The sequence below is a fragment of the Vanessa atalanta genome, chromosome 17, assembly GCF_905147765.1.
Source record: "Vanessa atalanta chromosome 17, ilVanAtal1.2, whole genome shotgun sequence".
Classification (NCBI taxonomy): domain Eukaryota; kingdom Metazoa; phylum Arthropoda; class Insecta; order Lepidoptera; family Nymphalidae; genus Vanessa; species Vanessa atalanta.
In genome coordinates this window covers 3,990,551-4,016,273 of record NC_061887.1, presented here as the reverse complement: position 1 = coordinate 4,016,273, position 25,723 = coordinate 3,990,551, and the positions used below count along the sequence as shown (strand labels likewise).

The 25,723-nt window shown below is 30.1% G+C and overlaps 1 protein-coding gene across 6 annotated transcripts in view; it reads left to right on the top strand.

Annotated features, from left to right (window-relative positions):
- The window catches only part of LOC125070390 (hepatocyte nuclear factor 4-gamma), a 54,522-nt gene that overhangs the window by 22,347 nt on the left and 6,452 nt on the right, over window positions 1-25,723 (top strand). The window contains exons 1-3 of one of the 6 annotated variants that reach the window (XM_047680243.1): window positions 4,834-4,975; window positions 22,758-22,941; window positions 23,288-23,391. In XM_047680243.1, coding sequence (XP_047536199.1) covers window positions 4,957-4,975; window positions 22,758-22,941; window positions 23,288-23,391 — 307 coding nt within the window. In that variant the 5' untranslated portion in view covers window positions 4,834-4,956. Of the gene's footprint in view, window positions 1-4,833; window positions 4,976-17,927; window positions 18,478-22,757; window positions 22,942-23,287; window positions 23,392-25,723 lie in introns of those variants that run through there. The other 5 variants (XM_047680240.1, XM_047680237.1, XM_047680238.1 and 2 more) reach the window with 5 other exon arrangements.

The following is a 25,723-nucleotide window of genomic DNA, read 5'->3' as shown; positions in this document are numbered from 1 at the left end:
TAGATATAATTTATGCAACTATTTGCTATAGCTCGACAGTGCTCTACCTTTATTTTGTATCAAATCTAATTCTTATTTATTTTATCTTCCAGATCAATAATAATACGACAGTAACTAATATATTCAAATGCAAGCCATGCAAGTTTAACGCTTCATATTGAATAATGATTTTATCTTTGATTTTGACTTTAACTTTGAACTACAAACAAACTATCGTGATCCTTATCTATATATAATCATGATATGCATATCCTTATGCCTATCATGCCTTCCTTTCCAACAATTATACGACATACGATACGAGTGTATAACACTACATCTTAGAATTGTAAATATATCTCACGAATGTGTATAATATACGTAATCAAGTACATTATAAAAAAATGTTATAATTTATTGCTTCCTGTTTTTGTTAGCTCTCAGTTAGTGTATAGTAACAACAAATTAGAAAAACATACTACAGAAATTTTAAGCTTTTTATTATATTTATAATGTTTAGATATTTGATTTTAATGTGACGAGATGTATTTTATTGGCTTGTGTAAATAAGCATTATAATTTTATTTTTATTTTACCGTTCACTTGATTCATCAACCTTATAAAGCTTAATAAAGCTGAGTACGGAAGTTAATAGTTTCATTAAAACCTAATCGATAAAAAACAAATTAAATTTATATATATTGTATGAACAAGGATAAATATTTCCTGCTTATAATCGTGATAGAACTAGTAAGTATAACAAAATGATTTTGAGATATTTAATTCGATGCGATTAAACTGCCCAACAATTTAACACTTCATTCATGTGACTGGTATTTCAAAGAGAGCCAACGACAGAAATACTCTTGGCGACATCGATGTATGTAACATTGTAATTGCTTTAGTTTTAAGGGTTTCATAGTTAACACGGAACTCTTATAAACTTTATTGCACAACATGTAAAAAATGGATGATATATGTAACAGGAGCAAAACAAAAAACAGGCGGCTACGGCGATATCATCGTTTATAGCATTTTCTTAGACAAAATTGTTTTCATAGAATAAGTCTTCTAAAATTAAATTTGTAAATGAAATAAAGATAAGGCGTGACTGATTCGATTCTAAAATGTAAGCCATTCTATGTTTTTGAAAATGTTAAAGAACACCTATGCATGGCCGTATCCGTCTTAATTTGTTAAAGTTTCAACTCTAGTTTTCCACTTTAAGAAAAATATTGATTTTTATTGCTCATTTAGTTACATGCATAACCAAGCACTTCGTAACTAAAACCTTAAATACTGTATTTTACTCATGCAACCCAAGCTTACAACCCGTGTACCATATTTTTAACATTGAAAAATGGCGCAACTTAGGTTCAAAAATCACCCTCAATTTCATCCTCCTAAGTGATGAATGAATTTCCAAACTGACTTTTACTCATAAGCAGTAGTGTAAACACCGATTTCCATATTTTTTAAATCAGAAACGGCTAACTCCGTAAATATTCATCCAATTTCATCGTCTTTGAGGGTGAACTTGAAAAATCACTAAACGACTGTTTTTTACTTAAAAATTATACAAACGCTACATATAATCATGAAATACCTACATTAAACGCAAACAATGTAGAACATAATATCATTTTATTTGTAGATAATCTTAAACAGTAATAAGTGTTTTAACTGTGAAGAAGTTCGTTAATTAATCCATTAAATAAATATTATTGTCGTATTAAATTTGTTAATTTTCCTGCAAAAACCTCGAAATGAATGTAACTGAATTGACTTTAATAGTTTACTAGTCTTTTAAAATTATCCAAACATATTTTTGTAATATCTATTTCTATGTAAATAAAAAGACTGAGTGTAACATTTAATGTCTGTGCTTTAGTCTATTATTGCAATAACTTTTATTTATTTCACACAACAAAGTTGTCATAATAATGATTTGTCAAATTGATGTTTCCTGTAAAAGAGAAGTAAATTGAGAGATACTGGGTTATTGTATGAGGATGCTGAATTCCTGGCGACGGACATATACCCATGAGTTAACACCTCGGTAGATATCCTAAATTGAAACAGATTGAGTATTTCAAATGTAATTTCCACAACTACGGAACCCTACGATCAGCGTGACCTGTCACGATGCTGTAACGTGGATCAGTTGACTATAGATTATGGTATCATATAGTTATTGTTAATTAATGTTCCTATTTAGATTTTCGCGTGATGCGAACGCAGACACACAAGATTTTTAACAATTCGTTCTTGGCACCAGCTCCAAAGCGGGGCTCCTCCCATCGATTAATATTGTTTGAAACTAATAACTATGTTATTTTCAACTATAACCCAAATAAAATTTTACTATATTTCTTAAATAAACTGCTTTTTTCTTCGTGTTTAGCGTCAGCCACAATTGAAGTCATTGTTATACAAAGTATCTGAAAATTCAATAAATAAGTTCTTTTGTACACAAGACACACCGCGCTGACAATTAACTGAATGATTGATGAATTTTCCACGTCAAGTTACATTATAGTTCGTATAGTGTAGTGAATTTACCGAAGGATCATCTGATAATAATAATCGTCCTTGATTTTAAATAAATTAAAATAATGCAAAGATTTTAGTTCTGCTTTACAACTATACAAGTTCTATCTATAATTAGTAAAACTTTTTTTTTTAATTTATTTATCAAAATTGTTAGGTAAAGTTAATAAAAATAATCGAGGATTGCGAGTTCCCGTATAAAGTTCTTTCTTGAATAATCTAATAATATTTTATACTGTGGCGCTGACTCCGTGGGTGCTCGGGGCCTTCAGTCCAAATTAAATCAAAATAGTGTTACGCGACTGTCCTAATGCCTGTTCGTAAAATAAATGTAGCAGACTGGTCTCCAATAAGCACATGAAAATTAGCGATGCTTGACAGGTCTTAAACATACAATCTTATATTTAAATTCGCTTCTTCCATCCAATAGATCATCTCGACTCTCTGTTCTTTCAAACGAGCCCTCAAATAGACATGAACATTGAGCACCCACGTGGTTGTCTAAAAATCGGCGCTCATGAATTTATAGATTTAATAAACATTGAGGAAGTTTTAAAAGTTCCAGATATTTATTTGATAATGATATAACATTATAAGATAATATTAATGAAATAGATAATATTTAAAAGAAATATCAATAACTAGATTAGTAATAAAGATATAGGATCGAATTATTTTTCTTATTAAATATTTTTTTACTATATACCTAATTACTACAACATAGTTATTTGGCATAGACCCTTCTTGGTGAAAAGTCTATGCCAAATAAAGACAATGATAATAAAGCATAGAAAAATTTACTACAACTTACTAGAAAAACAGTTTGCTTTAAATTATTAGGTAATTATTTTCAATTATTATTATTATTATTTACACTCATCGTCATAATCATATAATACTGGATCGTACTGGATGTATATTTGAATAATAAATCAGTTTTATTTACATACTTTCACTGAGTTTATCTCGTTTTATTTTCGTTTCTATTGCTGTATACTAGACGAACTTGACACAAATAAACTGTCTAAAAACGCCACGGTTGTCTTAATCATGGCGTATGTTAACACAAAAAAAAAATCTGTCTTCGATAATAAAAAAACAATGATGCTTGATTAAATTTTATAATATAACCATATATATAAGTAGTTTGTTAATTCGTTTGTTTCGTTTCGTTTCGTAAATCAATTTTGTTAATTCGTTTGTTTCGTTTTAATATTAACGTCATTACTTTATATTTTTTTAAGAGCTTGCCGAGTCTTAAACTTGCAGGCATAGAAATGTTCCTGTTTTTATTCAAATAAGTCTCTCGTATTGTGTTAATGTCGTCCTGACCGATTTTAGTCAAGCCAATCTCAAGAGAGACGTGTGATGTGTGCGAAAACGCAGGCGCACTCTTTGTTCCCTCAGTCTCATAATCTGTTGGAAAGGAAAATCCAACACGAGCTTCGAAATAGCTTAGGCGCAAGTCCACTTGCTTTACGTACTTTTCGAGGCATTTGAGTGTACTCACTTCATACTACCGAATTACTTTTAACTGAACTGGGATTTGAATCCTGGTCTTTGGGATCTATAACTTTATATCTAACCACTAGACCAACGAGGTATTTTATTTATTTAATAGATCAAGATCAATAACATATAAACAGTAAAAAGTAACAGTCTGTAAATTTCCCACGGCTGAGATCTTAGCTCCAAAATTCTTTCAAAAAGCCACTTCTTATCAAGATGGTTTAGACAGTATTCCACAACGCTCCTCCAAAGCGGGTAAAATCAGTTTGCCCGGATTTGTGCTCGAATTTTCGAATAATATTCACGTATTCTAAGCACTGAATTCACTTCGACTCATTTGCGTGAATTTTTTAATTAGATTTTGAATAATAATTCTGTTTTTAAAATATCTGGTTACGGAATAAACACATGAATTTTGAAACTACCTACCTAATTGTACTACTACTACATAATTTGACCGCAGAACAATAATACTTCTATAGGAGGATTAGACTTGACAACAAAATAAAAAATAAAAATTTATAATATAATGATAGTTAAATCCACTCAATTTACAATGGTTCAAATGGAATTTCTGCCATTCACATTTTTATTTATTATATAGCAGGCAGCAGCGTACAGCTTGTTTAATACAATAAAAAACTACTTTTTTGTACCACACTGCCCTCTACATTTAAATAACACAAATTGTATTGTATCACGGATTGATAGATGGCAGCACCTTAGCTATCTATATTTAATTATAATCATTCATTCATTCTTTCCGGTTGTCACTTTGACGATGTCAAATATGAATTGTCATTTCTGCCAATCTAAAACTTATGTATCTTAAATGTCTTACTAGTATTGTTTATTAATAGTAAATATTGAATTTATCATCACAGTACAGTTTGTGGACATCAAAACATCCGTTTGAATATGGGATTATGCGACGAAGGTAAGTTTGCATATATTTTTGTATCCACGACGTAAACAAGTCAATTATCTTATGTCAATTAATGATTCGTGCATTTCCTTTTCAACACATACATGTTCTAATGGAAAATTTTACAATTACTTCGTTGGAACGAGTTACATTTAACATATCCATCGATATCGCTGGTTTCAGATCTCTCGGAATGTTTCCCTCACTTTTATGTATACGTAGTTCAGTGTATAGCAACGTGTTTGCAACATAACTGGGCAGGTCCTTATTTACATTATTAATCGCGGAGCTTCTATTAGAACAAATTTGACCTCTTGTGAATAGAATGTTTATTTATCAGAGTCTTATGCAACTATCTGTAATTATATATATTTTGTAGCATTAATTAAACCTATTCTGTTAATATGATGTCACTGTTACTAGTAAATCTATCACTTATAGTCATACAATATAATATTTTTATAGAAATACTGAATATCTGCCATACTACCAGTAAAATTTAATCAAATTATCATTATGTATATGCAATGTATTTTGTTTAAAGATTTTTTTTAATTTACCAGAAACTTAATCATTTGTTTTATATATGTGTCCCCTTCTGTCAGTAAAACAATGATGTCACAGAAATTGTCAACATAATATAGATTTTCTAAGAATTAAAATAATATTGTAAACATTTTGATTAGTTTTATATATGTATGATTTGTTCATATTTCAAAATTTTTGTCTGAATTCAAGTATAAGACATTACATTTACATTTAAATTATACATAAACATCATATACAATATTTATGAAAAAAGTAAAATATTGATTTACTTTTGGATATTAAATTAAAATAAACTCACTTAATATTATACTTTAACTTAATTCAAGGGAAGATTATAAGGTAAATCTAATGACTTGTGCTCTAGTAGTAAGATGGAATTAGTAAGGTAAATAATCTTAACAGAAGGTAAAGATCTATGGACAAAAGATTTATCTGTAGGACATTATTATTTATAACTGTTACAACACAAATTACTCTTAACTAACATATGAAACATTTTACAAAATTTCATGTAGTAATAAACAAAACTATACTGAACTTTATAAGTTGAGTTAAAATATTGTGATATATTAATTATGTTGTTAAGAATACAGCTTTATTATTTAATATAATTGGAATGTTGCAAGTAGTAAGAACAATGTTTTATATATATTTACCGTGTACTTTGTATTAATTGTAGTCTTTGAGGCATGCTGAAATGGTTAAGGACACAATAATTAGTATCAATTGCATCTCTGTAACTAGAACTAGCAATTGATCACAATACATTAAATGCAAAGTGATATGGAGCAATTTAATTGAAAATCTCACATTGTTTTCTATATTTTATTTTCTTAGAACAATTTATAAGTTAAGGTAAATATATAATTATATTATATATTTACCTTACCTTATATACTATTATATTACCTAGCTAAAAGTTGATGCAATCCTGATTCTTTGTGCTATTATTATTTCAACTCCTAGCACAAGCACATGGTTATATGGAAAGGAAAGTAACTCAAATTGAAATAATAAACCAGTGTCATATTTTCTTATGAAAATGAGAATTTATAGATAATTATATAGTAATAAACTCCCAAAGAATTATCAAGGCGCTTAGTGCAAGCCTAATGGGTAAGATCCAGCTACTCACCATATATTTTACCTCCAATCAGCAATTAGTTTAGTTTTATTCTAGTTTGAAGGGTGAGTCAGCCAGTGAAACTACAGACACAAGGGACATAACATTTTAGCTCCCAAGGTTTGTGGTGCATTTGTGATATAAGGAATGAACACCGAGCCAATGTCTTTGCCTGTCTGTCTATATCATAAAAAAAAGAGTAATAATGTCACTTAAATAATATACAATCACTAAAAAATTGACATGAAATATAAATATATATATATACATAAATATTCATATATATATATATATATATATATATATATATATATATATATATATATATATATATATATATATATGAATATTTAATTTTTATATAATAAAGAACACAATCTAGTTCTTTATTATATATTTTATTTTAACCGTGAAAGATAACATTATGAAATTAGCATGCTTCAGATGAAAATCTACCACACGTCGACCCAATACCCATTGGAACTGCATGGTGGAATATCCATGAAGTAACTCAAAAAGTTCCTTTATTCAAGCAGATATTTACAAGCCTTTAAATTGGTGTTTAGTGTTTTATATATGTATAGCATAATTTATAGCAAAGCTGGGCTCTCTTATGTTATATTATGTTAAGTAGACATCTAATAAGTTATGTTTAAATGACAATCTTAAATAACACAAAGACGATGACTACTTTCTTAATTTATAGATTTAACACAAATGAAACTTCAATAAATTGAAACATTTTTCTGCATGAGAACCAATCTAAATGTAAACTTAAAAATAGCAATAGAACTAACGTTGGAATAATGACATCATTATTCCAACTTTAGTTCTATTAACCTAACTATAATAAAGCTTTAAAATAAAACTACATTTATTTATTTGAGTATACATAATGCTGTATAGCGAAATATGAATATTAATGAATTATTAAACAAAAAGATTTTTCCTAATAACATGTTTATTTGAATCTTTATCATATTTGAGATGCATAGACAAACATGAGATAAGATTTTAACATATTATGTTGCTATAGAAAAATATTTAGGTTACTTACGAAATTTAAATCATATTTGTTTTTGAAAACTGTTTTTTTTTTTTTAATAAAACGTTTAAATAAATATTACTATACTTCATTTGGCAATTCTTTTGTTTAGTGACGTTTTGGTTACGAAAACGTTTTTAGACAATAACTCGTAAATTACGTTAAAAGTAGATAATGAACGCAATTTGAACGTTTTAAAGTTCGTGAAAGTTTCCTAAATTTAACACCACAGCTAAACATAAAACATGGTTCTGCAGTCCCCTTGCTCAACGCAATGTTTTTTATATTTATTTAAACGAAAGTCTGAAGACCCTAACCCTTTATGACATTATATAATAGGAGCTACCATAAAAAAATATATCATAATAACAACGTAATACGTTATCATCGGATCATTCTAGATGTATTAATTAGGGTTAGAAATAAAATAAATAAATTGTATTTATGTAACAGAAAATTATTGTTTGTATTTTTCGTAAGAGGTATGTGTGTTCAGACATCGTCCATTCGATACTAAAAAACTTGGAACATTTGTTACTTCCAAAGTTTTCTGATATAGTATTAGCAAGCGAAGCGTATCCTATCGAATAATTGTTTATAAAAAAACGTAATCATCTGCAACGCATGCTTTGCATTATCTAATATCAATCAATATATATAATTATATATGTATGAACATGTTTGTCAATTCTTTCATTTAAAATCAGAGAAATTAATATATTTAGCTTTCAAAATGTGAAACGATTTATAAGTCATTTACAAATCATTTCACATTTTGAACAGGGTAAATTTAGAAAAAAAAATAACTGCTAATAATAAATCTAGGAACAATTCTAGAAATAAAGAGTTAAAAACTTAACAATAATTAATTACTTCATAAATATCAAGTAATTTTCATGTCTCATCGGACAAAGTCCTCTATAATAATAAAACATTTAAACATAAATTCAGCTGTCAGTATGTAGTATAAGATATAAGGTGTAATAAATAAGGAAAGTTGGTTTTTTTTCATTACGATATTACCTAAAAGTAACAACTTCAGAACCTTACAACTCGAAGAAAGGTGATGATGATGAAGATGATAATCATTCAATGATTTTTATAGTATTATTAGCTCTGTTTTAAATAAAAAGAAGTTACTAATATGTACAATACTGCCACTCCGCGCGGTTTCATTCGCGTTTAATGTTATTGCTGAGCCCAATGCTCCCGCGGGGGTCGTTACGTTATTTTATTGATAGTCTTCCTACCTACCTTTTATTACAAATGTTCTATATATGCGACGTGTTGTTAAATGATGTGATAATTCGTGAACTGAATGACAAAGACGTCCTGGATAAAACAGGAGACCAGATGTCACGTAGACGTGACAAACGTTAAGAAAAATTGGGCTATCACATTTGACTTTTCAGCTTTGATATGTACTTATTATCATATTATAATTATATACAAACAAAGTCAAAGAATGAAATATGTTTATTAAGTATTGCAATGTTTTGCAAAATTGAACCTAACGGATGGACTTTGGACTCTCGTATCTATGTAATTGAAGAGCACGCACACATTGAATACTAGCAAAAGCTTTGATGCATCGAGTTTTGCAAGTCATTATCAATGGCTATACGCAACGTGGTCAATTCATATGAAATCGATGCAAATATTATTATTATTGCAAATACAAATAATACTTGTAGTCACTAAGGAATAGAAATCAGTTTGACAATTCATACAAAAAGTGAACAAAAATGTTTCTTTTTTATCTTAAATAAATTGATATAGGTTGCCACTGTATTTCTTCGTTACGAATATGAAAATAGAACATACCCGCTACGAAAAAACACGTTACATTATTGTTAATAAACTAGCTGTCTAACCCGGCTTCGCGCGGGGAAAATAAAGGGACTAGAACATTAAAGGTTTATATTGAAATACGAAGTATAATTAGTATTATTTTTATAAATGTGCCACGGATACTTAAAAAAAAGATTAATCACAATCGAATGAATGGCTTAGGACCGCATAGAAGACAAATATACAAGCATTCATTTGTATTTATATAGATTATCATTCGTTCAATAGCGAATTCGATTTATTTAGTTTATTGTTACTTACCTTATTATTATTTAATGTTTTATTTAGTGTAACCTTATCTAAGACAATGGTAACAATTCCTTATATGTTAAAATATGACAAGCAACACTAGAACAAACAAACAAACAAACATACATACATACATAGACTATTAATATTACAATACCCCGTTCTGCTTCGGTCGTCAGGTAATAAAATATTGCAATCACTGATATAACCTGTGCTACTTCTAGATTACGGGTTCAAATCCAAGCATCACTAATATTTAATGTGATTAATTTGTGTACATAATTCATCTAGTGCTCGGTGGTGAAGGAAGACCTCGTGAGGAAACCTGCTCATGTAAATTTTTTACCTGCCACGTTTTTATCAACCACCCCGCATTGTATCAGCGAAGTAGAAAAAGCTCCAACCATCTCTTCAAATCCAGAGGACGCGTTAACCCAGTAGTGGGTCAATTCAAACTGTTACGTTACTTTTTTAAAGTTTATATGACTTTTTTATCCGAATTAGAATCTCGAGTCGACGTAATTTACTGCAATAAATAATAGCTGAATATATAGATTTGATGACAACTATTAATATGTCGAACTGAAACAAATAGAATTGAATATGTAAACATATGGTTTCATTATCCGTCATTTTGATTAGAATAGGCTATACGTTCCTATCTGTAAAAGAAAATTCAGAATCGTTTTCAGAGATTAATCATTTGCATACAAAATAAAAAAGTGTTACCTCTTTCCAATATAAGCATGTGTGTACAATGAATTCTGTGGTTATGGAGATATTTATATTAATATATTACGAGTGAAACTAATATTGTAGGACTAAGTAGAACTTATGCTCTATTCCAACCATAACAGGAATTAAGCCAACTAAACAACATTTGACAGCAAATTGACGTGTTATCATTGGTAGAGAACTTGATTAATCTATGAAATTCACTATGGATTTCCGAAAAATGGCGTTTTGAATGTCGACGAAATATTATCGGAATTAATAATAAAGTAGTCAAGTGCCATATGTTTTTATTATAAATAAAGATATATTAATCATAAGATTTCGTTAATTGTGTTATCAATATAAAACGTAAAATTACATTTGTTTAACAAAACACTTTTGAGGCCTCATTTGTACTGGAATAATTATTATCCGGATGTATTCTAAACATTAAATCGTGCTAAAAACTATCGAGATTTCTGACTAGAAGCTTCTAGAACTTCGAATTTAACATCTCTATCTTGTTCCAAAACTATTACGAGGTGCATTATAAGAGATTTCTATCAAAGTCTGTTTGCCATATTGTATTGTTCTTTATAGGTTGTGTGTAATATTTATGAGTCCGGTTCTCTGCAACTTGTGCACGACAAAAGACACAGGTTTTTATTAGGCTTTTTGTAAGTGCATGCAATCGTGCAGTGTAAACAAGGTTATTAAGTCGGAATAATAAATTTTTATAAGAATAATATTCTTTATGTCAGGTTTTAAAAAGATACTACTTGTTTTAAAATAGGTATTTTTTAAAAGTGGTAGGTCGACTATCATAAAAAAAGATATATCCGGCTTGTAGGACAAAATATCAGGCCTAATATAATCCCTAATGCCATTTGTATTTTAAGGCCAGGCAGTCATATACCTATTATATTACTGACAATTTACCACATTTACAAAGGTATCTTTGAAAAATTTTGACTCAAAAACAGGATTCGTTAGTGAAGAGCACTCCTTTATATGTATCATCATATCGTGCGTAATTGATCTTACTACTCGATGAGCAATGGTAAGTTCCATTATTACATATTCCAAAGCATTGTCTTCATATAGTTTTGGTGCTTACTGTCATTGGCAAAAAAAAATTGAAATTGAAATTGAAATTTCATAGTCATTATTATTTTTCAATGCCGTTTTGTTTCTAAACCATCTGCCTAAACCTTTTAAATGATTTCAGTAGAAAAAAGATTCTTATGTATTCTAAATTTAAAGAGAGTTGTTATTTAAAAAATATTGAATAACAGTCAAAATTAAAAACAAAGTGCTTACAAAATAATATAAACTTTTTTGGAATGATCATTGTCGGTTTTTGTTTTCTTATGTATTTACAAAATCAACTCATTTTCCTCAAACAATACCTGTTCATAGATGTCAAGGCTGAGTCTAATAATACGTCATTGAATCATTACATATGTATAGGTGTTCATTATCTGTGCGTTTTCTACGTCACTCTAATCAAATTTAAATATAATGACAATTTTTTTATAGGTATTGTAAGTTGTATAAATTAACTAACATAACATGGTGTTAAGATAATACGTTTTCTGAGATAGTCGGACTATTATTAAAATAAATATCTGAAATCACAAACAGAAAATATATAAGAAGGGTTAATACATGCTGAGTCACTTTTCATAGACGACAATAAGAAATATTAAATTAACCAATTCGCCCTCATTAATTACGTAGCTGCCAACCTTGGCAACAGTAAATATAGTACACGAAATAAAATATTTTTATTGTAATACCTCATATTTTACTTAAAATGGGATTAATTGCCGTTCGGCATTTGTTACAAAGGCTGCCAAAGTTTAAGCAAGTAAAAGTGACACGTGTATATTTGGTCTGTGTTTGTTAACATGTAATATACTCGTAATTGTCAAAGACTTCACACTTATTTTATATTTTATTTCAGACACCAATACCATACGATACATTCATGAATAAAAAAACATTCATTTCTATGAGGTTACCTTCAATTGATTAAATTATACACAATGACCTTAACGTTTCCGTATCTTATGTATTATTTTCGTTTTAAGGGCTTTAATTATATCTAAATAATAAATACGTAACTCGGTGTCCTTAAAATATATTATATGATACATGTTTAAATGATGAAATTTCATATGAAGAGTATAAGTAATAATAAGTATAATAAGTATATTTATTGTTTAAAAAAAAATGTTTCATTTGGTATTTTATCTGAAATGGGCATCTCGGTGGTTGGTTAATCAAAATCAAAAGGGGTATTCCACACTAGATCACCCATATAATAGGTATTTGTTATTTTATATTTTATATAATTGTATTTAACTAAAATAACTATGTGTTTCTGTAGAATCTACATTCCGAATCTGCGGTAGCTTCACTTTTACTAGAGTTCTGTAAAATGACAATTCAAAAATGATTGTAAAATCGTACTTGAATAAAGTGTGTTTGGATTTGGATTAAAAACCAAAGAAATTGTATTTTATTTACAAAATATAAACTGGATGTAGTCATGTTTTTAAGAGAGAATTAAAAGTCTCAGAGACATCATTATGACTCTTTGAAATACACGAGTTGTTTTTTTTTGTAATCACAGTAAAGAAGTCAAACGAATAAAAAAATATATACAACTAAATGTACTAATATACAACTATTTTATAAACTACTAACTAATATAAGATTACTCAATGAACTTATTGTGATAAAGTGATTGTTAGTGTATGGGACGCACGTCACTGCCCTTTGTTATCTAGCCCAGAGATATCATCTAATCTCCAATTTATTTAAACATGTCATAGATACACATAAAATAGAAACGAACGATTTACTAAACTATTAATACGCGGGATATCTGTTAACTATTTTGACAGCGATAAAAGCTGATAGTTTTGTACTGAAATAATCGAAATACGGAAGGAGTTTGTGATATGTCAGAGGTTTTACTTTAAAACTGACAAAGGAATAGTAAAAATCAATATACTTTATTTATGTAGGCTCTTACAAGGTTACAAGCAGTTTTGAATAACTTTATAAGGTTATTATCATAGCAATTAAAAGTAAACTTACCAGTTTGGTTTGGTCCGGAATGCAAATTATCCCTAGACTAATCAACTATGTATTTTAGTAGTTATCTAATATTTTTTACAAATTGCAGGGAGCCCTTACTTTTGTATCATTTTCTAAATTTATTCATATATATACTTAATTTTATTTCAAATATATTTTTTTCTATTACTTTTTGATTTTCAACAATTTAAATATGTCAAATATATCCAAATCGCCTACAAGCTGTAAGCTATACAATATCTAATTAATTTTTTTTATCATAAACACTATTATGACTACTATCGCCAAATATTGTTACAATTTTTTAATATTATTAAAAGCACTATAACAGGTACTCATATTTTAAATCTTTAGTGTTGACTTTATTAAATATAAGTATTAAGTACATATTATATATGTTGGAAATCCATACTAAGTAAATAAGTAATAGATGCTTTTAACTCTTAATTGTTCGTTGTGAAAAATATGTATGTACAAATGGTTCAATTGTTTTGTGTCGTAATCTATTAAAATAAAGATGACCGAATTTAGCCCCGACAGCCATTCTCAATGGAGTCTAGCCGTCTGCATATGATATTACGTTGTATAAGCAAACAAACGCGAACTTAATAATCCCCGTCTCATCGATGGAATGGCAATCCGACTAGATTGGAGAGTCTTTAGGTTCAGGACCAACGGCTAGCATACTTCTACAAAAGTGTAAAAACTTCCAAATTGAAATAATCTACATCCCCTCCAGATTTAAACACTAAATCCTCAGATATGCATCCTTTTTCTCAACGGTTAATCTATGCTTATATTATTGCTATATATTATTGATATGTATAAAGCTGAATAATCCGTTTTTTTATTTTGTTTTTTAAGAACGCGCTAATCGTACCTCCAAGATCTATCAGTTTCATTTCAAAATAAATATTTTTGCGGTTGCCCACTTATGGAGAAAGTTTAGACTTTATTAAACCCATGGGGTAAATAGTACCTAACGTTTAAAGCGTTCACCCGCGTGACGGGCATAAAAAGTAGCTTATGTGTTTCTTGGGGTTAAATCTTGCTTTATACTAAATAATTTTAGCAAATCCAGTTCAGTGGTTTGGCCGTGTGTCAACAGACAGTTTCGCATTTATAATATGTATTAGTATAAGTTACGTTTATATATACTATCAGGTTATGTTTTGTTTTATTTTGATATTCCAAGCGTAGCCGATAAACTCTCCTTATTCAGTCTTAGTTAAAGAAAAATCCATACTTCAAAGTGATCTCATTTATGATTTCACAGTAACGAGTTAAACTATAACACGTTTTGTGAACACTTAAATGGCTCACTAGTGAATAAGAAATTACCGATAACAGTGTTTATATACCAGTTCGTTGTCACGAGATGTATTGTAACTCGTCAAACAAAAATATTGATAAGCAAAATCATAGGCGCGTCGACGATACACTGTGACAATATATTAGGTCAACAGAATATTAGGGGGAATCTTGTGAATCGAGGGTAATGCGTGGAAGCGACCAGTATCAAGACATTGCTGACCCCCGACCTGACTCGAGATAGCGGGATGTTTACTCGCTGCCTATTCACGCTCTATGTTGCTGTTCAAAAATTACATAACACCATATACTAGATCTCCTGGGGATTCCATATTCAAAAACGTAACCCGTATACTTCTTCTTTAAGTATTCTGTTATGTATTTCGGAATTTAATAACACTTTTTATAGTTATAATACTAAACTGTTTGTTTTAGTCTATTTATATTTAAAAAAAAAACATATAGATGGAGCTGATAATTTATTTTATAAAGAAAATTCAGTTATTAAATATAGCAGGATTATTTTATTGTTCCTCGTCTATCTATGAATAAAACAAACTTCCCGCCGCCGTGTCTGGCTGTCTGTCTGTCTGTCTGCAAGCGATAAACTCGAAATATACCAAACGCATTTTTGGTGTTCATACAGTTTCTACTGGAGTGATCCACGTGGTTTAGGTGCATAGTTAATTAAGGTGTTTAGTTAATTGGCTGAAATATGACGATGATTAATTATTGAAGATGTTTGAAACAGTAATGATGAGTAGGTACTTTACTGGCGTGCACCGTTTAAATCAATAGATTTATAATCGAAATATGCATTTCAATATAAATATCCTATGTAGACTTTTCCACCTGTATGTGGGTAGATAGTATTTCATAAATTATATTTAACAAGCTCATATATAACTACTGTGAGTATTGATCAAATGTTCCGACTAAATTTTGAACGAATTCCATCAAAAATTTACCAAAACTTTTGCTGGTGTCAAAATATTTTACTATACTTCGAATACGCGGTACACTGATCAAATGCTTAATTTTAAAAAGCGATAACTTAATTACCTATTAAAACTTACGGCTCAACTCGCGCGATATTTATAAAACTTCATCTATAGCAGATAAACCGACACTCCGTCAATTTTACCCTGTGGAGTGGTGAATTGAAAAAAGTAGTAGTATAATTTTCCCCGGGACTCTACACTAGATTTAATCCAATAGGCTTAGGCGTGAAGAGGTAACAGACCAGAGAACTTTCGCATTTATAATATTAGTATAGATTAAGAATAGCGTATTATTATATTATTACTGTATAATATATCAAGATCATTTACGTAGTCATTTTCTTTTTAAGTATTCGTGCTACATACGTCACATATTATGATTCTACTCAGATTTCAGTAATTTCCTAGAGATTCCATTGACTTTACTTACTTGTTCAAGTATTGATCAAACTAAGGAGATCCATTGACTTTGAAACCAGTAAAGACTGGATTATTATATTTATTTATATGACCGTTTGAATTTGTATTTAATTAATAATTATCAATATCTTCATTCTACCCATAATTTAAAAAAATAACCATATATTATTTGTGCATTTGATGTATCCTTTTAAAAATATTTATTTTAATTTATATACTGTTCGAGAATTAAAATTAAGGCAATGACGTATTTCTATTCGTAGTTAAATAAATTAATTTAGTTAAATGATTCTTAATTAAGTCGAAATACAAAACACTTATTTAAAAATGTAAATATAATATATAATTACATATCTACTAAAATGAACATTTCCATAACAATTATTAGTCATTTGTTTATATTATTTGAATAGCGTTAATTAAGTCATTATGATTACAGATTTACCAGCTCGTTTATTATCTGTGGTACGGATAAGTCTCAAATAAACATTTTGGTTTGAATATAATGATAAAAATAAATGTGTTAATATACATACATGTGTATATTCTATTTAAATACGTAAACAATAACAGTAAATCTACGGTTACCTTCCCATTCAGAAGTATGTAATTGCATATATTAATAAATCTGTACGCTTTAAGTGTTCCTGTAAGTTTCCTTTATTGATAGACTTAAGCATTAATAAATTGAAATAATAAGAAAAGTCTGTCGATAAACAAATTATAAAAAGATTTAATATGCCTAGTTTCTGTGTTAAAACTCGGCTGTCGGTCGGTACTAAAATATAATACAAATCCAGTAATCAAATACGAATTACTCTCATTCATTTTCATTTAAAAATATTTTCTCCTATTCTTTTTATTACAATACACAAATATAAATCATTTACTTTACTCTTCTAGTTTTCATATTAAAACAGCGACACAAAAGTTAGAGGCTATTAGGCAGAATTATTCTGATGAGCTGGTTTTATCTCGACGGACACATGGCATATCTGGTTCCTGTGAAAGAAAATATCAACACTACTAATTAGTCGTATGTATTATTGACATGTTTAAGTAAATATCACTTACCGTAATTATCTCGCTATTGCCGTACCGGAATCACAAATGAACATATGATTATTTGAATGAATGTTAGGGTAGTTTAAAATACGTTATATAACTTTTTGGTGGATTTAAGTAATAACATTAAGCGAAACCGCCATATTAAGCAGAGGATATATAATTTATATTTTAAATATGTGAAGCTATACACCCAGGCGATTTTTTTGCATGGAAATGATAAAAGTTTATAATTTTAAAACCTAAATAAAATTCGAAACACATGACAAAGGAACAAAGCGAATGTGCGCGACAATCAATTAGTCATCCGGTCGGAAACATAACATTCTCTATATGGTTAAAAATGTTCATCAGCTGCTGCCGAGTGAGTCCTCGCTACCCGTACATTCGACTCCACATCCGCTGCATTTCCGATAACGCGTGAGTCAGTGCGACTCCTCAACGCTGACCAGACATTAACTGACCCGTTCATATGCAATACCCCAGTTGCAGTCTCAGCAGATTTGCACTAATTAAAACGTAGTTTAGGTGACCACATCACATACTTAGTTGACGCTTAGCCGCGTTCAAGGAAGGTCGTGTCGATCATTATTAACGGTCACCCGTTTGACCTAAGTAAACATCGAATATATCGCGCGATAAAAACAATAAAGTTTATCAGGGAAACGTTATTGGCTAATATTTGCGCGACTGTCCAAGTCACATAGTGGCCGAAAAAGTTCTAGTTACGACTGATAACAATTAATCCAGTGTTTAATTGGAATAAATTCGATTACCTGCTGACTTAAATCGTGTTTATCGAATGGCGCTATCAATCGCCGAATAGTGACCCGTCGTTCAGTGCATGATAAAAGTTGAGAGTGGTTACACTTGTGTGGCGTGTGCCGGAAGATGCCAGTGCTCGGTGAGATGGCGGCATCCCAAGATATTTGCGGCAGGTATTGCCCAGCACCGGAATATATGCTGCCGGGACCGTATATGTGGGAGAAACATATCAATCACCCGTACGCTATGCCCTTGACTAGACTGCCTAATGAAGATGCACAATGCATCAACACAACGCAAACTTACAATACAGGTTCGTGGCACAGACATTCACATGTTAATTGCGTAAGTAGGTAACTAGAAGGTTTTTATCATATTTGCTTAATGTCGTTTTATTTTTGATATAATTCCATTTTTATCATAGCAACTGGAGTTTAAAAGATATGAGCAAGATAGACGACGCTGAATTCGATTTACAAAAATAATAATAATGTTAAATAAAACTGCGATAAAAATATTATAGATTTTTGATCGCATAATATTATTGCTGATTTAGATAAATACATGTTTTGAGTAATATTTTTTCAAATTACTGAAATAATGAAATACATCTTATCATATCGTTATCTAAATGATAGATGTGTTTACATCCAACATTAATAAGCATTATTTCACACACAATAAATTACATTATTTTATAAAACATTCTCAAATCGAAAAGGATTTATATGAGTATAATCTTAATGTTTATTCTAAGAGTTTATTGAGATTATATAAATAGGTGAATGCCTATCAACTAATAAATACTTGTATCAACATTTAAACTTCAGAGCCATTATATTTTATTTAAATTATTTCGCTTAAATTATATCGTAATTAATGTTAGGCAGTACAGACTATTCCAATCAAAATACAGAGATAAACAAATCCTTAATTTAATCCAAGCAAATTGCTAATAGCTGTGCTGTGAATGGACTACAAACAGTTTTTGATTAATAATAAAACATTGTAACAATTAACTACTTTTATTCAACTAAAATAAAATTTCTAGAGTTACGAAAAACTAATTCTCCGAAATTCTAAACGAAAGTTTTTCACGAATCCGTAATGACGACCATAGTTTAAATTTAAGATTTCGACCAATGATATCGCATAAATTCATGGTCAGTGTTTATTTGTTTTTCCCCTCCTGTGATTGGAGAAATCTATGGCACAACATTACACGTTAGACTGATATTAAAATTCCATTAATAGGCGTTAATGTAATGAAACTTTATATCAATTGTATGAATTCAATTGAATTTAGTTCCGATAGGATTTTCCGCATTACCTACATGGAATAATTCGATTGAGTATTTCTCAATTCAAATCAGAAGGAAAAATTATTATTAATTTGTATGACGTAAATAATAAGTACTAAGTTCAAAGACACTTAAATAACAATACGCAGGTATTCCCAAATAAGTATTGTCATAATTTTTAAAACTAGTCGTTTGAATGTTATAAATTGATGACGGTATATTTGAGATCAATGAAATAAACAAAAGAAACGATCAGATTAATATATTAAAAAGTCAACGTAACTAATCCCAATAAATACTGAATGCTTATTGCGTCATTGGTGGCCGTTGACTAATTGTTATTATCATTCAGATTAATTTTATTTTTAATTTTACTAAATAATTTACTACGAAGGCTAAAAAAAATTAAGAGCTAAGCCATTAACATCCTATTTATTATAGTTGATTTAATACAAAAACCATATAGACATAATAGTTGTAAGAAATTCAAGTTCCTAATTGATATTCGAATAATTAATTATATAACGCAAACAACCTTCACACCAGTTAATAAATATAAGTTTATTAATAAAACTTAGAGTAGGTACAAGGCAGACCAACAAAAGTAAATCTATTAACTTGATTGACTTGATTGTGGAAAACATTCGTGACTATATTCTCAAAAAGTGAAACATTGCAATCACGAAAAATTAATGATAAACAATATAATTTATCTGTTGTCCTGGCAACATTTAAATGCGAAGAGTATTTAACATAGTCCTTCAAATTAAGTAATTATCTCTCAAAATAAAATCTAATTAAATAGTACGCATTACACTGATAACAGTCGGCAGGGCTTAGGGCGATAGACACTGATTATACGAGATATTATAAAAATCTGAAAAAAAAATATTCTTATCGAAAAGTAGGTGCGTCAATCTGATATTGAATGGATTTTCATTGCGCAACAAATATAGTTTATAGTTGTCTTTGTCTTTAGGCATTTTTCGTTTTTTGCAGATATATCGTTATTAAATAAAGCCTGGCCCTGAACCCTAAATATTTGATGATAATTAATTATATAAATAATTATATTAATATAATATTAAACGCAAGAGTTATTTCTATAGCCTATTCCAATAGAAGAAAGAGTTGCAATTGGTAACAGCGCTGCTAAATTGTACACAACTAACAATTTCTGATTAGTATATCTTTATTTATAACAATTCGACTTTGCTACTTTTCATCCACTTTAGTCTAATTTCTAAAGTTCTATTAGAACTTCGTCTACGTTCAAAACGCCGTAATGAATATCACAGATTATTCAAGCTCTCGACTAATGATATCGCGTGAATTCGGTGTCATGTTGTTTATTTTTCTTTTGTCCTCTTGTGGAATAGGTTATGTACATATCTTTCTACTTACACCAGGTGGTAAATAAATGTTATACAGTTTTTATGAATAAACAAAAACTATTCGCAATATTTCTTGTTAATCTAGCAGTAGTTGTTTACTTTTTTGCTTTGTGCAAGTCCCTCTGGTCTCTCATCACATTTTCTACCGCCAAACAACAATACTCAGTATTGTTGAGTTCCGTTTTGATGATTGAGTGTTTCTATGTAACTACAGGCATAAGGGACATAACATCATAGTTTTCAGGTTGGTGGTGCTGTAAGGGATGATTAATATTTCTTAGGGCGCCAGTATCTATGGACGATGATGCCCACTTACCATCAGTTGGCCCATTTGCCCGTCACCTACCAATTTAAAAAAAGGAATAGTCACCCAACAGATACTATATCAACTTTATAACGTTACAAATTTTAATAAAATAGATGTTTTTTTTTGTTATTATCATGCCTTATCAGCTTAAAAATGTATGGTTAAGAAATAAGTCCTCGACGCGCTTGCGTAAATTATTTTTATGTCAACCATATATATAACTATACAAGTAGGAGGATACCCTACTCTAAAGGATAAGGACTATTTATACTCGACTTCGAAGGATAAATTAATTATTTTAGACAGTATGTATGTATGCAAGTATGTTCATCTGTTTCCACATAAATACTATTCTACTAATCATAAGTCGACAAGGCTCTACTGGTTATAGGCTAAGTGACGTTACTCTTGATTAAAATGGCGCCCCCTAGAGACATATTGTCCCGTATTTCAAAACATTTTTAATGTGCCGAATTCGATAAATGATAGAGATTAATCAGCTCATTTTATAAAAATATATATTTGAAGCTCTTAATGCCCCGCTTGAGTTAATTCGGTAGTTAGATATACGTCATACTTTTCCGAGCGCGATTTTGATGTAGGCGGGCTTTTAAACTTTTGCTTGTTCCTCGTTAAACCAAATTAACCGTTTCTTCGCTCAGAGACCTATAGTGGCTTATATAACGGTACTCATATATATGATAATTTCGTAATAATTACGTAACATAACTGGCTCCATTGTCCTTCATCTATCAACACACTTCCGTCACTTTTGAAATCCCTTTGCCACACACCGACCTTGCTTAGCATAAGGTCATTTTATTCCATAACCGAATGTTTATACATGATAATTTCAGAGTTCGCACTCTGAGATATTTAATTGAAATCGTTTTATTTATTATTTTGGGAGCCGAGATCGCCCAGGGTTTAAATGCCGGCTAATAACACCATGTTTTTAACTAGCGTTTATTATTTTAAATCGTTCCTATCGTGCTCAGCAGTGAAGAAATATTTCGTTAAATGAAACTATTTGCCTTCGATGATTAGCTTAGTATATAATAAGAGAAATAATGCCTTAACCCAGCAATAGGACTTTTAACTACGATTTACTAATTATCTTGAAGGCTTATCTAGAATTAATTTGTATAGGATTTTTTTTAAGATTTCTGTGTTTAATATTCATGCTGGAAACAAACATGTATAATAAATGCAAACAGTTAATAAAATAAACAATGATGTTACACCATAACCATCTGACATACACTTTAAAGCTTAGCAATTTAAGGGAACTTAATTCAGATTGAGATTTAAATATCTCTATTGCCAAAATAAAAAAGTATATAATTAAATCGTATGTAATAAAAATAGCTCAACTAATAAATTACAACAAATTATTATGAAGTATAGACTGTTATATAAAATAAATAATATCGCTCCCCTATTTCAATAAAATTACAAAGATTATCAAAGCATTTGCTCAAACAGAAGCCTGACTGCAAAACCAAATTGTAGTAACCCAACGGCATTTCCCCGAAAGGAAGAATGCATAATAAAAATTATAGTTTTTTAATAAATGTAATATGATTTGCAGATAGTGACATGCAGCTAGAGACCAGCAGTAGCGAAGCGAGCGCCGCCAGTTCCACGACGTTGTCACAGCACTGCGCGATATGTGGCGACCGCGCCACTGGCAAGCATTACGGAGCCTCTTCATGCGACGGCTGCAAAGGCTTCTTCAGACGGAGCGTCCGAAAGAATCATTTATACACATGCAGGTACGCACGAATGAAAGACTTTATTTGGAGTTTATTTCATACCTGCGAGTGAATAGAAAGATGTAAGATTCGATCCGATTCGATTCCGATGGTCATGGTGACCACTCAGAATCAAGTGGTCCATTTGCCCGTCCACCTATATAAATACATGTATTATTTAAAACAAAAAATTACAAGGCGTCAAAATATTCTTTTATTCAATATTTTTTTTATATTGTATTCTCGATCGTTCTTTCAAGTGTTCATTACAGCCTACGTTATTAATCAAAGTGCGTTGTCTTTTCATCTTAAATTTTATATAAATCTATGAAACGGGCCGATATTAACATTTATATATCTGTTCCAGGTTTAGCAGAAATTGCGTTGTTGATAAGGACAAAAGAAATCAATGCAGATACTGTAGACTTAGAAAATGTTTCAAGGCCGGCATGAAAAAGGAAGGTAAGCAACGTATGTTTTGTATTATTGTATATTGACACTAATAATATAGAAATATAAACTAATTAAAAAACCATCTCTGAAACTAAGTTGAAACGATCTATATGATGCGATTCGCCTCCACGTGTATGGTATTTTGTCTAAGCCAATCACAGGCGGTCTTAAGACAAATAAACAACTTTGACATTGAATTAAAGCGACATCATTGGTCGAAACCTTAAATAAATCGGCCTGAAAATTATAGCAGATATAACTGTAGTCTATTCCAACAACAAGAAGACAAAAGCCAAATAAACAACATTTAACAGCGAATTGACGCGATATCATTGGTCGAGAGCTTGATTAATCAATGGAAGAGATAAGAAATTCATTATCAATTTTCGAAAAAATAGCGTTTATAACGTCAAAGCTGTTATTGATAATTTGGAAGCAAAATTAAAGTGGTTATTAGTAGTTAAGTTAAAATGTGTCGTTTTATAAATAAACACATATAAACCAAGAACTGTAAGTAGTGCACAATATAGCTGAGCTATGGGAAAATTGTATGGATACGTAAATCTGAGGTTTATTTTTATTAATTCCTTCATCGATTGGAATAGGAACAACTTTTGCAACAACTGTACAAAGTTACGACTTATTCGAATGAATTATAATAAATGTCGGTCTGTAAGTTCAAAATCAAAGAAATGTTTATTTATTATACATAAGTGAAAAGATTTTATAATGTACCAAAAAGTTGGTACCTAAAATTAATTCTATTGCACAAAATTAATTAAAATAGAGATCTCCGGCAAACCTAGTGAGTTGGATACTTTTGTTATAGAGCGTGAATGCAACAAAAGAACGATTCATTGTTTTTATTCATAATAAAATTAAACATATTACATAATTACTATAACATAATTTAAAAATAATATGTATTTATTTATTCAATTATTAAGAGAGTATAGAGTATCGAAGTTTTAAATATATAAATAAACTAAAAATGTACATAAATACCTACTTCAAATATGTAATGTATAAAATGTGTGATTCTGAATGTCCTCAATCCCGATGCATACAAAATGTTATTTAAGTGTATAATTGTAATTACAAAGTTTACTTTGACTAAGGAAGTGAATTAAATAACGATGGTGAGTCAATAATCCTGCATTGATCCGCAGTATTCAAATATGACTAATACAAGATTACTCATTAAGTATAAAGAAAATCCATGTAACAAAGCTACGATTTGTGTTGCGAGCACCTTTCCTTTAAAACCATTGTGAACCCAAAAAAGACAAAATATTTTAAAATTTCTACCAATGATGTCGTTTTAATTAAATGTGAACGTTGTTTATTTGTCTTCAGGCCTCCTGTGATTGGCTTAGACGAAAGTATCATCGATTTATAATACACGTGGTGGCCGCGAGTCAGATAGGGAATCGGTTAATTTAGTTTCAAAGATAGTTTAAAATCCGTTTATATTTTGCATATATGTTTGAATGTGTTTCTTCTGCTCAACTCGGTATAGAATAAATGTAGGTTTTAGTCAGAAATTCTCGGAAGCAGTGCGCAGCTTAGAAGTTAGCATTAGTTAGTTGGCAGTTAGCGAGGTACTCCCGTGTACTTTTTGGTGTAGTATATATTTTGCTTGGTTATAGTGCTTTGTGTAAGCCCGTCTGGATCAGCTAATCACAAACTCTACCGCGGAAGAACATAAATCAGTATTGTTGTGTTCCCGTTTGAAGGGTAAGTGGACCAGTATAACAGGCACAAGGGACATAACATCTTAGTTCCTAAGGTTGTTCGCGCATTGATGTTGTAAGGAATGGTTAATATTTACTTGTCTGTGGGCGATGGTAACACTTACCATGAGGTGTCTCATTTGCTCGTCGACCAAACTTATTCTTCTGTCTGACATTTATTAATCCCAGCAATTGCCAGGGTCTGCCTTCCGACTAAATCTACTCCACTTTCTATAGCGTCATTCTGTGTGAGTCCATTGGCTCTCATGTCCTGCTTCACATCTGGCTATCGCTTCCTTGGGCGCCCGGGAGGACTACCAAACTACCACTACTGCTCGTCTACTAAACTATTTTATATAAAAAAAACGCAATATAATGAGGAGTTCAGTGTTCATCGACCGTCATTATCTCGTCTCACACCAATGCACATACAGTCATATTTACCTCACAGATGCAATTCCAAACGCACAAACAACAACATAATGAATATTATTTATTTCTTAATTAAAATGAGATAAATTAATAGCAATTTGAGACACATTAATAATAATTAAATATATAAATTATTTTCTGTTACACAACTTATAACTTCGATTATATAATAAACATTTGCCTTT